The 14,318-nt window shown below is 36.2% G+C and overlaps 1 protein-coding gene and 1 long non-coding RNA gene across 7 annotated transcripts in view; both read right to left on the minus strand.

Moving 5' to 3' along the window:
* IMMP2L (inner mitochondrial membrane peptidase subunit 2) overlaps positions 1–14,318 on the minus strand; it is an 848,292-nt gene that overhangs the window by 114,205 nt on the left and 719,769 nt on the right. Inside the window, exon 6 of one of the 6 annotated variants that reach the window (XM_049093419.1) lies at positions 2,411–2,463. The exons of the other annotated variants lie outside the window; for them this stretch is intronic. Within the exon in view, the coding sequence (XP_048949376.1) occupies positions 2,422–2,463 (42 nt within the window). The 3' untranslated portion in view covers positions 2,411–2,421. The remainder of the gene's footprint in view (positions 1–2,410; positions 2,464–14,318) is intronic. 6 annotated transcript variants of the gene reach the window in all.
* On the minus strand, positions 8,761–14,012 carry LOC118350523 (uncharacterized). The gene is made up of 3 exons (XR_004804482.2): positions 13,563–14,012; positions 10,861–10,940; positions 8,761–9,042 (listed from the first exon to the last, which is right to left on the minus strand). It is a non-coding gene; the product is annotated as an uncharacterized LOC118350523 (long non-coding RNA).

A 14,318-nucleotide genomic window follows, 5' to 3' on the forward strand; every position in this document is an offset into this window, starting at 1 on the left:
CAATGTCTCCCCTGGAAGCCAAGGCACAGAATGGTAAGGAGTTCCAGGTAGTGGCAAAAACAGAATGCCAGTTTCCTGACTCCTGGCACAGTGTGGTTTCCCATATACCAGCTCAAAATGAAACTACTCTATTTGACACCATTTTTTCCCTTTCTTTCGGGTTTAAAAATCTTCGTTTCCAACTTTTAGAAGAAATTTTCTAGCCAAAACTTTCTAATTAAATATCATTGAACCAGGGTAGCCTGGGTGGCTCAGTGGTTGAGCAGCTACCTTTGGCTCAGGTCCTGATCCTGGGGTCCTGGAATCAAGTCCCTCCATTGGGCTTCCTGCAGGAAGCCTGCTTCTTCCTCTGCCTATGTCTCTGCCTCTCTTTCTGTGTCTCTCATGAATAGATAAAATATTTTAAAAATATATATATCATGGAACTATATTCCCATCTGATAGCATAAAACAATCTCAAACTGAGGGATTTCCCCCAAATACTAAAAAAAAAAAAAAAAAAAAAAAAAAAAAAAAAAATACACTGTTATAGCACATAGTCTATTTTATTTGTATTTTTAAAAATAATCTCTACACTCAAAATGGAGCTCAAACTCACAACCCCAAGATCAAGAGTCACACACTCCACCAACTGAGCCAGCCAGGCACCCCAGCACAGAATATATTTAAAGGGAAAAGGAAACCATTTAATCTACAGAAGGAAGAATCTAAGCAGGTTCTGCAGACCAATAAGAATTATGCAGTCACAACCCACAGCTCCAGTTCTCTCCTAAGCAAGCCCTGCAATGGTAACAAGTGAAAAGATGGGCTTTATTCTTTGAACATTGGACAAAGATGGCCTAGGTTACCCGAGACCTCCCAAAACTACTGCATTTACAATGCACACTGCATATACAATGTATAACTAAATTATACAGAGTGTGAGTTATGCACTCTGATATAACTCACATTAGCTACTCTCTTATTGAGAATTAGGAGCTCTCCAAATAATGAGTTAGTTCTACACAAACCCCTCTCCAAAAAATGTCCCCTGACAAGGCCTCATTTTCCTTACCACCTTTAAGTAAACAACTCCTTTGGAACGATTAAAATGCAGGCATCTAGAGAGCTTCAACTCTCAATGTAAAAGGCAGAGACTGAGGTTATCTTTCCTGATCTTTTTGTTCAGGGAATAAGTTGTTTTTGTTTCTGCCTCAGCACAACAACAAAAACAAAACTGCTATGAAACTGAAATTATTACCTTAGCTCAACAAATGGAAAAATCTGAGTGAAAAAACACAAAACCCAAACCAGAAAAACCCTTAATTTTACGTGAAACATTTCACCTAATTTGAAGCTTCACCAAAATCACATGATATACCTTATGCAAAATACCAGAGCTGGCTTGAGGGGATAAATACTGTTTGATTAAAAACAAAACAAAACAAAACAAAACAAAACAACAACAAAAAAAACCCTGCCTTTATGTAAGGATTAAAAAAAAAGGCAGTTTGAATTTTTGGAATGAATTAAAGCATAATCTTCCTATCTTTCTTGTCCTTGCTATAATTAACTAATTCAGACAGGTGAAATTTATCTTATTTTGAAACATTTAAATATATTAAGCCTGAAAATTAAGAGGCAATCAGTTATAAAACCTATTTCTGTTGAGCTAGAGCAAGTTCATGCTTTCAAATGTGAACACAGCAGATCCAAGAGTACCTGCCACTGCACACGCCTATATTATACACTGGGACCTAATTTATTCATCCGTTATTTATCGGTTAACTTATTTTTTTTTTTTTTTTTTTTTTTTTTTTTTTTTATCGGTTAACTTATTATGGGGAAGAGATTCTGCTAGACCCTAGGGGAGATTCAAGTTATAAAATAATCCCTGCCCTCCTGGAAGTTGAAACATAATAGAAATAAAACACATACATCAATAATTATAGTACACGATTGCATGAAGTAAGGATCATGTCTGTATCGAGAAGTACCGAAAATATCCAAACATAGGTTATTTGCTTTTAAATAAATTCCTTTAAGAAGATAAATTTAAAGACTAATCACTACGCCTGAGAATAAAAGAAGGGCAAAATAAGGGTTATTTAAGAAACAAGAAATATCAAAATATAGAATCAGGTATACTTTGCAATTCATCACAAAGTCATAGGAACTCTTGAGATCAGAGAGTTTATGACTAATTTTTACTAAACAAAATATAAAATATTATGTTCTTCATGTAACTAATACAAGGACACAATTACAGGGGGCAAAATGCGACCTTTTAAAGTTTAAGTGCTACAAGTAACTAATTCAGGCAGGTGAAATTTATCTTATTTTTTTTTTTTTTTGAAATTTATCTTATTTAAAAACATTCAAATAAATGAAGCCTGAAAAATAAAAGAGGCAGTTAGATAACAACACATACCTGCTGAACATTTACGCTCTGCTTGATGCACAAAGAATCAGAAAGGAAGCTCCCTGAAAGTAGGGAATATATGTCATTCACAACTCCATCCACAGTGCCCAGTATACTCCCTGGTGCAAAGGACACAGGCAGTTAATACTGTTAAGAAATTAACTTAAGGGGCACCTAGCTGGCTCAGTCAGTTGGGTGTCTGCCTTCGGCCACAATCCCAGGGTTCTGGGATCAAGCCCCACATGGGTTTCCCAACTCCACAGGGAGCCTGCCTGTCCCTTACCCACTCTCCCTGCTTGTGCCCTAAGAAACAAAGTCTTTAAAAAAATAAACTTTGAGGAATAATTGAATACATGAATGATAGAATCCTAACTTTTGGCATTTATCTCAGTTAACTTGTTCCAAACTACTCCTAGGGAAAAAAAAAATCTATCAATTTGCAGTGGGGAAGCTAAGAATAAAGCAACAACAACAACAACACAAAACAAAGTGAAAAAAGAAAAAGGGGAACAAAGATGATTAATGTCAACACAACATATCTATTTCTGAGTTTCCTAGCAGTCAAGAGAAAAGGGAAGCAATTAATTTTGCAGTTCTCATTGTCTGACTAAAGGAAGCACCAGTCTTCAGAGAAGCAGATATTTTCTTGAAACTTTATTATAAGAGAAATTTTTCTTGTATAAAGTTATACGTATAGGACTTACATATATATGGAACTCTGAGTATCTTAATGGGCAATGATGTCAATAGCCTTTTGCAGAAGATACACAAAAGCTCTTTCTGGGGTCCTTTGTTTTAACAGACTTGATAAAAACCAAAAGAATGGGAATAAACTGTAACTAAAATAAGGCATTTTTATTGGAAGTTAAGTTTGCTGCTTTCTGATACTTTAACATAAATAAATTTTGGAAAAATGTTGAGGAATAAGTGTAGAATGCCACCAATCTCAAGTGCCAGTCATCTCTCCTTGATGCTATTGATAGGAACTGGATGGTAGTCAATTCAAGGTCGTTGAGGTCTTTGGAAAGAATGCTCAAACTCTAGACTCCTGTCTTTCTTAATTAGAGGCTTACCACATATACCTCTAAAGCTTAGAATTAAGACATAAAAGTCTAAATTTGAAGACATTAAAACCAGTTTTTAAAAGGGGGCTCACACTAAAAACAAGTCAGAAGGAAACTTGGAGATAATTTAATAAAAACTATGTGGACAACTTGCTTTGATCATATTTTTAAATCTAATTTATTGAAGATATTGTAAGACCAATTTAGATTTTAAGATTTCTATTTCTATAAAGATTAAAAATTATCTGTTTTTAGATCTTTAAACTTGTTTTTGGAAACAGTTCATGTAAAGGATGAATTATCCACCATTTTGATTATCTATATAATTTCTCAAATACTTTAGTAAAGAGGAACTTACTAGATTTAGTAAAGAGGAACTTACTAGATTTAGTAAAGAGGAACTTACTAGAACTTACTAAAACTGGATTTCTAACTATGTTAGAAATTTACTCAAGGAACTCAAGGAACATTACTCACATTTACTCAAGGAACTAGAATATATAATTTCTAGAAGATCAAAGATTACAATTTACCATTCTTCCTTACCAACAATCATTTTATTTCTCCAAACCAAAGACAGAAAATATTCAGTAGCGGCATCTAGAAGCAAAGTCAAGCACCACAGGCCAAGGAGATGGCAATATTAACAGTTTTGCAGAAGTTACCAATTCCACTGGTTGAAGCTTTGTTTCAGTTCACCTAAGAGTCTTAACAACTAGCTTAGCTGTACACCAGTACAAATCCATTGCAAATCATCCCATGACAATAAGGATGGGATTTGAAATTCATTTTCATAGAAGTTCCCTGAAGTCATGCTATAAATTTTTTTAGCACAAAATTGACCTTAAAGGTCTGCTAAAATATTAAATGCATGTTTAAAATATTAATCATTTCTTTATTGTAAAATCCTATCTGTTCAAACAGTATTCATGCACTTGAAAGAAAAATCTGATTGCTTTTATTTCTAATCCCTATTTTCTTATCACTTCCAAGTTTCTAATTTGTTATGGTTGTATATTCCACAAAGCACTTAACTAAAAGAGATCATTAGGAAATGCGGGGAAATAGCAAGCAAGAAGTCTGAGGGATGAATACTTAAAGCGGTTTGAAAACAAATAGGACATTATATAAAACAAGTTATCAAGCTCCCTCCCACCCACAACTGAATAGCAAGTACATTTGATTTAATGATGTGTAGCTGATTTTTTAGTGTTTACCACAGATCTGTAGGGAATTTCTGAATGACCAACTAGGCAGATGGAGAACCAAACCAGAAAACATGCAAATACATATTAAGCATCGAAAATGCCAAATCAACAAAAATTTGTAAAGTATCTCCTGCAATAAAGGGTCTCCTGTTGGAAATTATAAAGTATTTCCAACTATGTGCATACCTGCCAACTCCATGAGATGTTATGAAAAGAATGAATGAAAAGATGGGTTCTGCCCAGAGTTTATATGCTTGTTGGAATGAAAACATATTTATGTAACTCATTTTTTCTCATAACCAGTTTTCCATGACACAATACTTTAAAACCGTATTATACTTTTACTCATTGTACGAAGGACACCTGTACATTTTCTTAAGAATGGTAACAGGTTAGAATCCTTTGGCTTGGGGGATCCCTGTGTGGCTCAGTGGTTTAGCGCCTGCCTTTGGCCCAGGGCGCGATCTTGGAGTCCCGGGATCGAGTCCCGCGTCGGGCTCTTGGCATGGAGCCTGCTTCTCCCTCTGCCTGTGTCTCTGCCTCTCTCTCTCTCTCTCTCTCTCTATGTCTATCATAAATAAATAAATATTTAAAAAAATTTAAAAAAAAGAATCCTTTGGCTTGTGTTAGAAATGTATGCTTTGTAGACCTTGTCCACAAAACTGGATTTCTAACTATGTGCTTGACTTATACTTTTGTTGTTGTTCTCATGAGAACTAAGTTGGTTGACATCTTGAATGATTGTCCTCCCAAAACAAACAAAACCATAAACAGCAATATTCTTTAATCAGATGCTACAAGATGGTTAAGAGAATGCTACAATAGATGCTACAAGATGGTTTATTTATGCTACTTAAAAGTCAAAGTAGAAGTAGAAACTGAATAGGATGGTTGAACGTAAAGACAACTTTACTCTTCAATAATTCCAGCTGAAACCCTCTGAAATTAATGAAGTAGCTAGTGATGTCCAAAAACAGTTCCAATATGGGTATATATGAAAAATACCTAGGCCCTGTACACATGCATTGGCAAAGAATAATTTCCCAGGGCTGGCACAACAAGACTGTCAAGGCCTGGAGCTCTGGATGACAGATAATAGGCTGAGTGACATGGCTTGTTGACCAGAAGAATTACTGCTTTGTATGGCTCTGTCTGGTGCTGACAGGCTGGGTGGGAGAGAAGGCAGCAAGTCCATAGTTTTAGGCTCCTCTGACTTGGCAAAGAGATCTCACATTCCATGTGGCAGCCATAATCACAAAAACCTCAGGTGTGTCTCTATGAAACACATGAAGCCCTGCATATACCTTGCAATATATATTCTTTGTCAGAAATGACCCAGAGTAAAAGCAAATTTGAACTCCAAGTCAATGATCTTGCCCATTTTGAATCTAAGTAAGACTCCTAGGTCTAGCCTAGCAGAAATACAAAGTAGGATTTAGAATTAAAGTTAAAAGTGGGTTACTAATAATTATCTTCTAAACTTTCATGAAATTGGAAGACTTGAGGTTAACTCAGTGGTATAATTGCATTGTGTGTGTGGCCACTGCTACTTTTTATATCATTTCCACATTGTTAGGTAGAATGCTGTGGTTTACTTCAAATTAATATCCTATAGCACTATTCCATAATTTTATTTATATATGCACTGTAAAATATTTAGGTTACAAAGAACTCATTATCTTGGGATATTATAAGTATTCAAATACTAAGGAATGTGTAATAAAATTGTAAGACATGGTCTTCTATTCAGGATATATATTATTAGCATGTTCTTTGTTATGGGTCATAAAAACCACTAACTATACAAAGTTTTTTTATTCACTAAATATTTATGGAACATCTGCTTTCTTCAAACCACAACACTCAGAACCATGAGAACATAAAGCCAGGAAACAAAGCCGGTCCCTGAGGAACTTATAAAGAGAATGAAGTGTGAAGATACCTACGGAAGGCCAGGAGAGAAATTTCAAGGCACAGAGGCACATTCCTCAGCCCTGCCCAACACTGTGGTGCCTACTTCTGGACCAATTCTCTGTTCAAAGAGAGCTACAGGTGTGCTCCTTGCCCTCAGGGAGTTCACAGTCTACTAGAAGGATAGGTATGAACATTAAAAATGTCCATTTCTCAATACTACATGATGTTCCAGAAATATGCACAAGTACAGATTAAAAATGTAATTACTAGGAGAATGTCAAGATCAGCTCTACAGTGGTTTTATAGAGATGACTTCCTGTAATAAGGGAGTCTGAATCTGGGCATTAAAAGGACACAGAGGATGAGGACAGAAGAAAGGACAGCATTGCAGAGGCATTTTGGGTGATGGGAACAAAATGCACTTAATCCCTGAGACAGGAATCCATAGCAGGAGCTGTGTAGGGCTAATAAGGATCAGACAGACAGGAGACAAGGGATAGGAAAGCAGTGGTGAGGCAGGAGTTGCAGAGTTCAGGAATGGTCAGTGGAGATCAGATTTGAATATCAAACTGCAGGGTGGGACTCAGTTTGATGGCCACTGAGATGTACTAGGGGTGGAATCATTACTGTTGAAGAGTGAGATCTCTAGAAAGGCAGACTCTGAAACAAAGTTAAGGTTTAGAGAGGTTCTCTTGGGATCAACGCCTGGGCAGGAAAAAGGAGAAAGCAGAATGGGCCCCAGGGAGAAGTCCTGACTCCACAGGGAGCTTTGCAGCAGAAACGGCCATGGAGCAAGAGTGTCAGGTGTTGGGTCTTTATGCTTCTGCTGCAGGCTGTCATTGTATGTGGCCCATTCTGGGACAGGTGTGACCTTGGACCAGACAGCTCTCTGACACCACAGCAATCCCTAAAAGGGGCTGTCCACTTGTAATCCTTGCACTAGCTGGGACAAATCACTTTTTGAAAGAGGATCTGGAGAATTATGGATGTCAGATTTACATAACAGTGCAATGCAGTGGTTCTTGATGCATGGACCTGCAACCAGCAATAGTCCATCACTTGAGGCCTTGTTAGAAATTCCTGACATCACACAAGACTTAGTGAAATAATCTCTAAGGAGATTGGAGAACAGGACCATCCAGGAATTTGCTTACCTAGATTTCCAGGTGCTTAGGATACACATTGAAAAATGAGTTAAGTAAACCAGTGAGTAAATAAAGAATAGTCTCATTTCCCAAAGTTCTACATCTACTGCTTTGAAACATGTAAACGCTCTTAAAAAATAATGAATAAGAAGCTTTATTATCTATATACAATAAACTCAAATATCAAGGATTGATAAACACTCACACTATGATCATGCTATTGGATATTTAATAGTCTCATTTCCCAAAGTTCTACATCTACTGCTTTGAAACATGTAACCCTCTTAAAAAATAATGAATAAGAAGCTTTATTATCTATATACAATAAACTCAAATATCAAGGATTGATAAACACTCAGTATGATCATGCTATTGGATATTTAATTTTTTTTGGATATTTAATATTTAAATACTATCCTCCTTTCACTCCAATTACTATTTTTGGATTAAAAAATTCTGCATAGTAAGAAGCTTGTGAACCCTGAATATGTTCATAGCACAAGTTCATATCACCCTAAACTCTTCTGTTACAGGTTGGTCTGCATTTCTGGAGCAAAACCTAACTTCATGCAGTCTGAGGTCTCATGACTAATAAATAGTTCACCTATCACTCATGGGATTGACCAAACCCAGTCAGAAGTCAGGGTACTTGGAACTCTGGTTTCAAATGTACACTGAATCCTGTGGTACCCTAACCCCCAAATGCATTCTCCTGTTCTTTCTGGGCACATGATGGCTCAGCTAGAGGCAATACCTCCTAGCCTTCCTTGCAGCGTGGAATGGCCATGTAAGTCCGGGTCAGTAGAATGTGAACAAAATGAAGCATGCAATTTCTGGCTATCTTCAAATAAAAGACAACCAGCTTTCCTTGAACTTCTTTCCCAACCCATTTTCACCAGGGGCTGGAATGCAGAAGTGTCAGGAATCTAGCTTTGACTATGCTGAGGAGTATAATTTAGAAGACATAAGTAAAGCACATAAGGAATCTAGGTCTCCAAATGGTGTAAATGTGCAAAAGCAACCCAGACAGTCTAGGACGGAAATTTGAGAAATAAACCTCTCCCATTTTTGTTCAACCGCTTTACCTTTACCCTGACTTGTACACTTATAGCCAACTGTGTCACAAGGCAGCATCCGTAATTAAATAAGGAAAGGAGGTCACTGATGTCCTTCATATTCCTGAACAGCTTGGAAATAATTTTTTTGTAAATATTATTATGGATACCACATTGAAGTGTTTCTCCTATTCTTGGACAGAGGATAAGTTAGCCCCATCTGCTTTTCAAAGATAGGAGAGCAATTCAGAAGTCCTACGGAATAAATAACAAAGACACCCAGTAAATACTTCATCTACTACTGATATAATGTAGATTACTTAAAGTTTAACAGAAAACTTAAATTTCCAAGGACCAGACTTACCAGAATGCTATCTGGTAAACTTTGGTCAGTAGTACAAATCAGTACTAGATTTGAAGGTAAGCTTCATGAGGGTAATGAATAGCATATTAGATAAATCCACAGAACCCAGAAAAAATTCCTGGCACGTAATAGGCACTAGGTAAGATTATAGAATGAATGACTTCTCTTGTGCTCTAATATTTGAATGATCAGAGTAGACAAGTAGAGAATAGCTAAAGATTTTCATGTATCCTAAAATACATTAAGCTTTCTCAAAATAAACTATAATCAAGTATTTTGTTATTACATAAAGAAAAATCCCATGATCTAATTAACCTAACTTTTGCTATTGAACTTACTGATTAAATTCAAGATTTATGAACAATTGTGTCAAGGGAAAAATATAAATTCCTAGAGCTATTAAGAAAAATATAGAATATGAAATTGCATCTTATCACAACTGAATAAACACAGGGAGTTCTCCTATAACAATGGAATAACATTGGCCATTACAATCAGGCTTGTTATGTTTAGACATGGTATTTTGAAGCTTTTCTAAAATCTGTAAATTAATAAAGAGATATGTCTAATGCTAAACGCAGAGCACATATTTTATATCAGGTAAAAAGATTTAAAAAAAAAGACTATTTTGACATTCTCTAGTCTGTTTTCAAGCTTTCAGTAAACGACTCCAGCTGGATCAGTTGCTAAAGCAGGCAAACCATTAATCCAATAAATCCATTAGTGGACCAGTTATCTTTGTTCCATTTTAAGGAAAAAGACTCTACCCTTTACTAGGAAGGCTTATTATTGATCACTGAGGGAGTAGTAAGATGGATAGGTTAATCCATAAAACTGTGTACTAGGAAAACAGTGCAAACCTTTTGTATATTTTCAAGGCAAGGAGTTCAAATGTTAGTGTTCAAGAGAGTTGGTTCATGTTCTGGCTCTGAAGTTCATCAGTCTGGGTGACTCACGTTAGACTTCACTGTACCATAATTTTTCATTATATCCAGTGCACATGTTATTTCTCATCCATTTACCTCATGGAAACATTAACAGATTAACATGATTAACTGTCATAAAATAGAACCAGGACTATGGAAAGATGTATGGATCCAAGATACTATTAAACCTATTTTATTACTAGACAAGATTTATCCATAGTTTCAAAAGTATTCCATGTCTCAGTCCTTATTATCTGTGTGCTTTAGAAGATAATCCTCTTCATTCTATGTTAAGCATGAAGAATTTTTAATCTTAGGAGAAAAAAAAAAGAAATGGTTGGCCTCAAAAAACATATCCAATTAAAGGGATACTACACACTAAAATAGCAATTAAGATAATAAGATATTTCTGTGCTCAGATCTGTGCCTGCCAAATTTCTGGTTAACTTCCCAATATAGAAATATGATCCAATTCAAACGCTTTAAAAAAAAAAAAAACCCTCACATTTTCTGGCATATTCAGAGAATGGTGATGTGAAAGAGGAGAAAATCTTAATCTTGCCAGAATTTACAAGGGAATGTGAGAAACTAAAAAGCATTAAAAAAAGTTAAATATTTTCTTAGGATGAATTGCTCCCATAATCAAGCAGTCAGTATCCATCTCCATATCACTTCTTGGTCACTATTGATCGGCTTATTATGGCTCTTAGTTTTAAAATGTTTCTGCGTGCACATTAAAGTCAATAACATGCTCTCATTTTAAATATCCTTGAAGACACTTACCCTGGTTTTCCCTTTTCTGAGCAGCTTTATTCTTGGAGCAGATTCTTCTAGTCCTCCTGGAGTTCTGCTCCATTTTAAAACTGATAAAAAAAAAAGGAACTAACTCTAATTTAGTAGCCTCTTCCTTATTTTCAACCCAGAAAGACATTTCTCTGTTTGGCCGTGAACAAAAAAAAAAAAAAAACAAAAAAAAAAAAAACCTTAAAGGGGCATCTAAACTTTCCAACATTTGGATAGAAAACTCTTTTACTCCATCTCCATCGTGAACAAAAGAAAAAGAGGGAACAAACATCCCCACCACTTCCTAATGATTTCCCTTTGTTAGTGGCACCTTCCTCTTCCTAGTCACTCAGACACAAAGTCTAATTTATGCCAAGGAGTACTTGATAATTTGAAATACATTACTTAGGATTCACGTGAAAGTAACTGGTATTCCCAAAACAGGGATCTGAGATAATCACTTAAATACACACACACACACACACACACAAATTTTAAAAATGATTAAACTTTAATATTTTGGAATCTTTAAATTCATTCTTTTTTTTACACCACCTCATTAATTTTATAGTTATTTAGAGTGTCAGCCTCCCAGGTAAACAACAAATTATCAATTCCATATAGAAGTCCTATCATCCTCACAAAACTGACGCCCTCCCCCGGCTAACTTACTGACTCTGGACTTTCCTTCAAACCTGATAGGTCAGAAGAAATCAGGGTAACTTCTGCTCCAGTTGATGTTATGCATTGCCTTAATATCTGTGTGTTAGGATTATAATGGTTTTCTAGAGCTACACACCGCCTAAAGGTTCTTGCTTAAGAAAAAGTTACAAGTGAGCTGGCTGAAATATTTTCAAACAGTTTTAATTTTACCTTAAAAAAAAAAGATTGCTAAAGGTAAGGACAGGAAGTTGTAAAATAATGATTTTCTTACAATAATTACATTTCACTACATACTCTTCACTCAATGTCCGCTTAAAATACATATTTGGATAGAGACATAAGCTGTCTTAAGATAAGCTAAGGACTGTAAAATTCCATTTAGATACCTTCTGTTGAGAATAATTTCATTTTTATTTTGTGCCAATATCCTAGCACACACCTAGGAAGGTGGCATGGTGGCAGTAGGCTACAGAAATTGGAACATCCGCCATGGGCTAATGATCTCGTACATTTGCTGTCATCCAACATTTCAAATCTTTAGTCTGCAATTATAATAGGGGCAGGGAATCAAGAGTTTCTTTATTTTAGGCAGCCCTTTATTAATGAATGCAGTCACTAAAAGGCTAATTGTATCTTCTGAGCTATTAATTGACTTAGCTCCAAGACGACTGTATAAAACATATGGTGCAAGATCCAAGCAACTGTCCAGGGCTGTGCACAGGGGGCATTTGGCTTCTTTTTGAAAAGAAGAACCAAAGGTAATCCCTTTGCAGCTGCAGTGCAGATGGTTTTCTTTACACCATTTCACTGAATACTAAACAGAAACTGGGAAAAGTTTGAAAACATAATAAACAAACAGCTGAGTGTTAGCTTAAATGCTCTCTGCATCTATCAGAGAGAAGCATTCAGAATCTCTGGATGTTTACCAGATAGTTTAAAAGAAAAACAGAGATGTGAAAACTGAATGAAATGATTTTAAATTTGTACCTAAATACGGTTCTATGTGGTTCTCTTCAAAGTAACAATATAATTAAATCTCTCTGAAACTTCATTTATGGGTGTCATGATTCATAATCCTCGACATCATCAAAAGTTTAGGTTTTTCTGAAAATATGCTGAGATGAGTAAAGCTGCAATCACCTTTCCCTAAAGGAGTTACATGGAATCATGGAGACATCTGTTACTTTCATTCTTCCTCCTTTCTGTGGCAACCTAACACTGCCTTCCCTCAAAATAAAAATGTGCAGTGAAGCTCAGTTACCATTTCAACTTCACACTCACTTATTCTACTTTAGCAGGAAGAGAATATTAAATTGAAGACTGGTTTGTAGACAGGAAAAGAGCAAAATCATATCAATGAATGGGTGTGGCCTCTTAATAGCCTCAAGGTAATAAAAGTATATTAAGTTCAATGAAGAACACTAAGATATTAATATTAAAAAAAATCTGGTTACACAGATAGGGATTTGACACTCCTCTAGACATTGGAGTTGCAGCAATAACAAAACACTGTCATGCATATAGACATACACACCTAATACTTCGTATGTAACTAGAAAGAAGACCAAAATATCACCACTTTTAGTTTCAAATTATGGATTCAACTAATAGGATTATGGCTACTATTTATGCGTAATTTTTCTTGTTTTTGCTTAGCTGCTATCTGAATTTTCCAAAACTAACATATATTACATTTATAAGAAAGAGCTATTTAGAAGACTATGGTAGATGCATATTAACAGCAAGCAGTTTCCAACCAAATTATGGTATCACTCTATGTAAACTTACGGACTAGGTAAACACAGTAATTTCTTCCTGGGTTCTCAAACCTCCTAGAAAAATCAAGTATTAAAATAAAGACCTTCAAAAATCGAAATAAACCATTACTGCATTTCTCGAACAGGGCAACGAGGTGCTTCATCACTTAGATAGTTCTTGAGCTTGTAAACAGCACAACAATTCAGTCGAAATATGTTCTGAAGCCCGGCTAGCCAATGGCATCACACCCAGAATAACCTCAAAGAAAAGAAACACTCTACCTCTTCTCCACTGCTCTCCTCTTCCCCATACTTGAGTTCCATAAGCTTTTCACACACTTTGCAAAACAGCAATAGCCTTGCATTATGGAAAAAAAAAAAAAAAAGCAAAGACAAACCAAGCCAACGCCAGCTCTAAGTGGTTGGTCGCTGGCGTGACGTCTCGTCTCCTAAATGCCTGCCATCTGGAGCGGGCATCCTTGCCGCTCTGCCTTGCCAGCATCCAGCTCCTTCCCGACTCTCAGCTCAGAGTGTGTTTGCTCATCCCTTGTTTAGGCCTCTTAATTTCTTTCTTCTCACTTGCTTGCCTTTCACTTAACTTGGTAAAACACTACAGCGGCTGCATTTCATTCACTTACCAATGTTCAGCTAGAAAGGACCATACAGGATTATCATATGGCTGCTGTTATCATTTCCAGCCCAACAAGTACAAAGATTCCATCGAGATCCTTCGGGCAGAGAAGTTGTGCTGTGCCACACTGGGGAGGCAACTGGTTGAAAGTTGAGAGGGTGCGTTTCCCATAGGAACCATCTTTTCTCCCCACCACCCTCCAAAAAAAAAAATGTTAATAAACTGGGAAGCGTGGGAGCCCTTTCTGTATATTCGTTAGTTACTAAACAGCCTACAAAGAAAAAGATATGTTGAATTTTTGACATGAGTATGAAGGTCGAAGTCTAGGATACACAGCTGCTTGTGAGGACTTGGGCCATGAGGAGAGCTTCGATGGGCCTCAAATATCCCTAGAAGGTTACTGCTTC

The sequence above is a fragment of the Canis lupus genome, chromosome 14 (genome assembly GCF_003254725.2).
Source record: "Canis lupus dingo isolate Sandy chromosome 14, ASM325472v2, whole genome shotgun sequence".
NCBI lineage: Eukaryota > Metazoa > Chordata > Mammalia > Carnivora > Canidae > Canis > Canis lupus.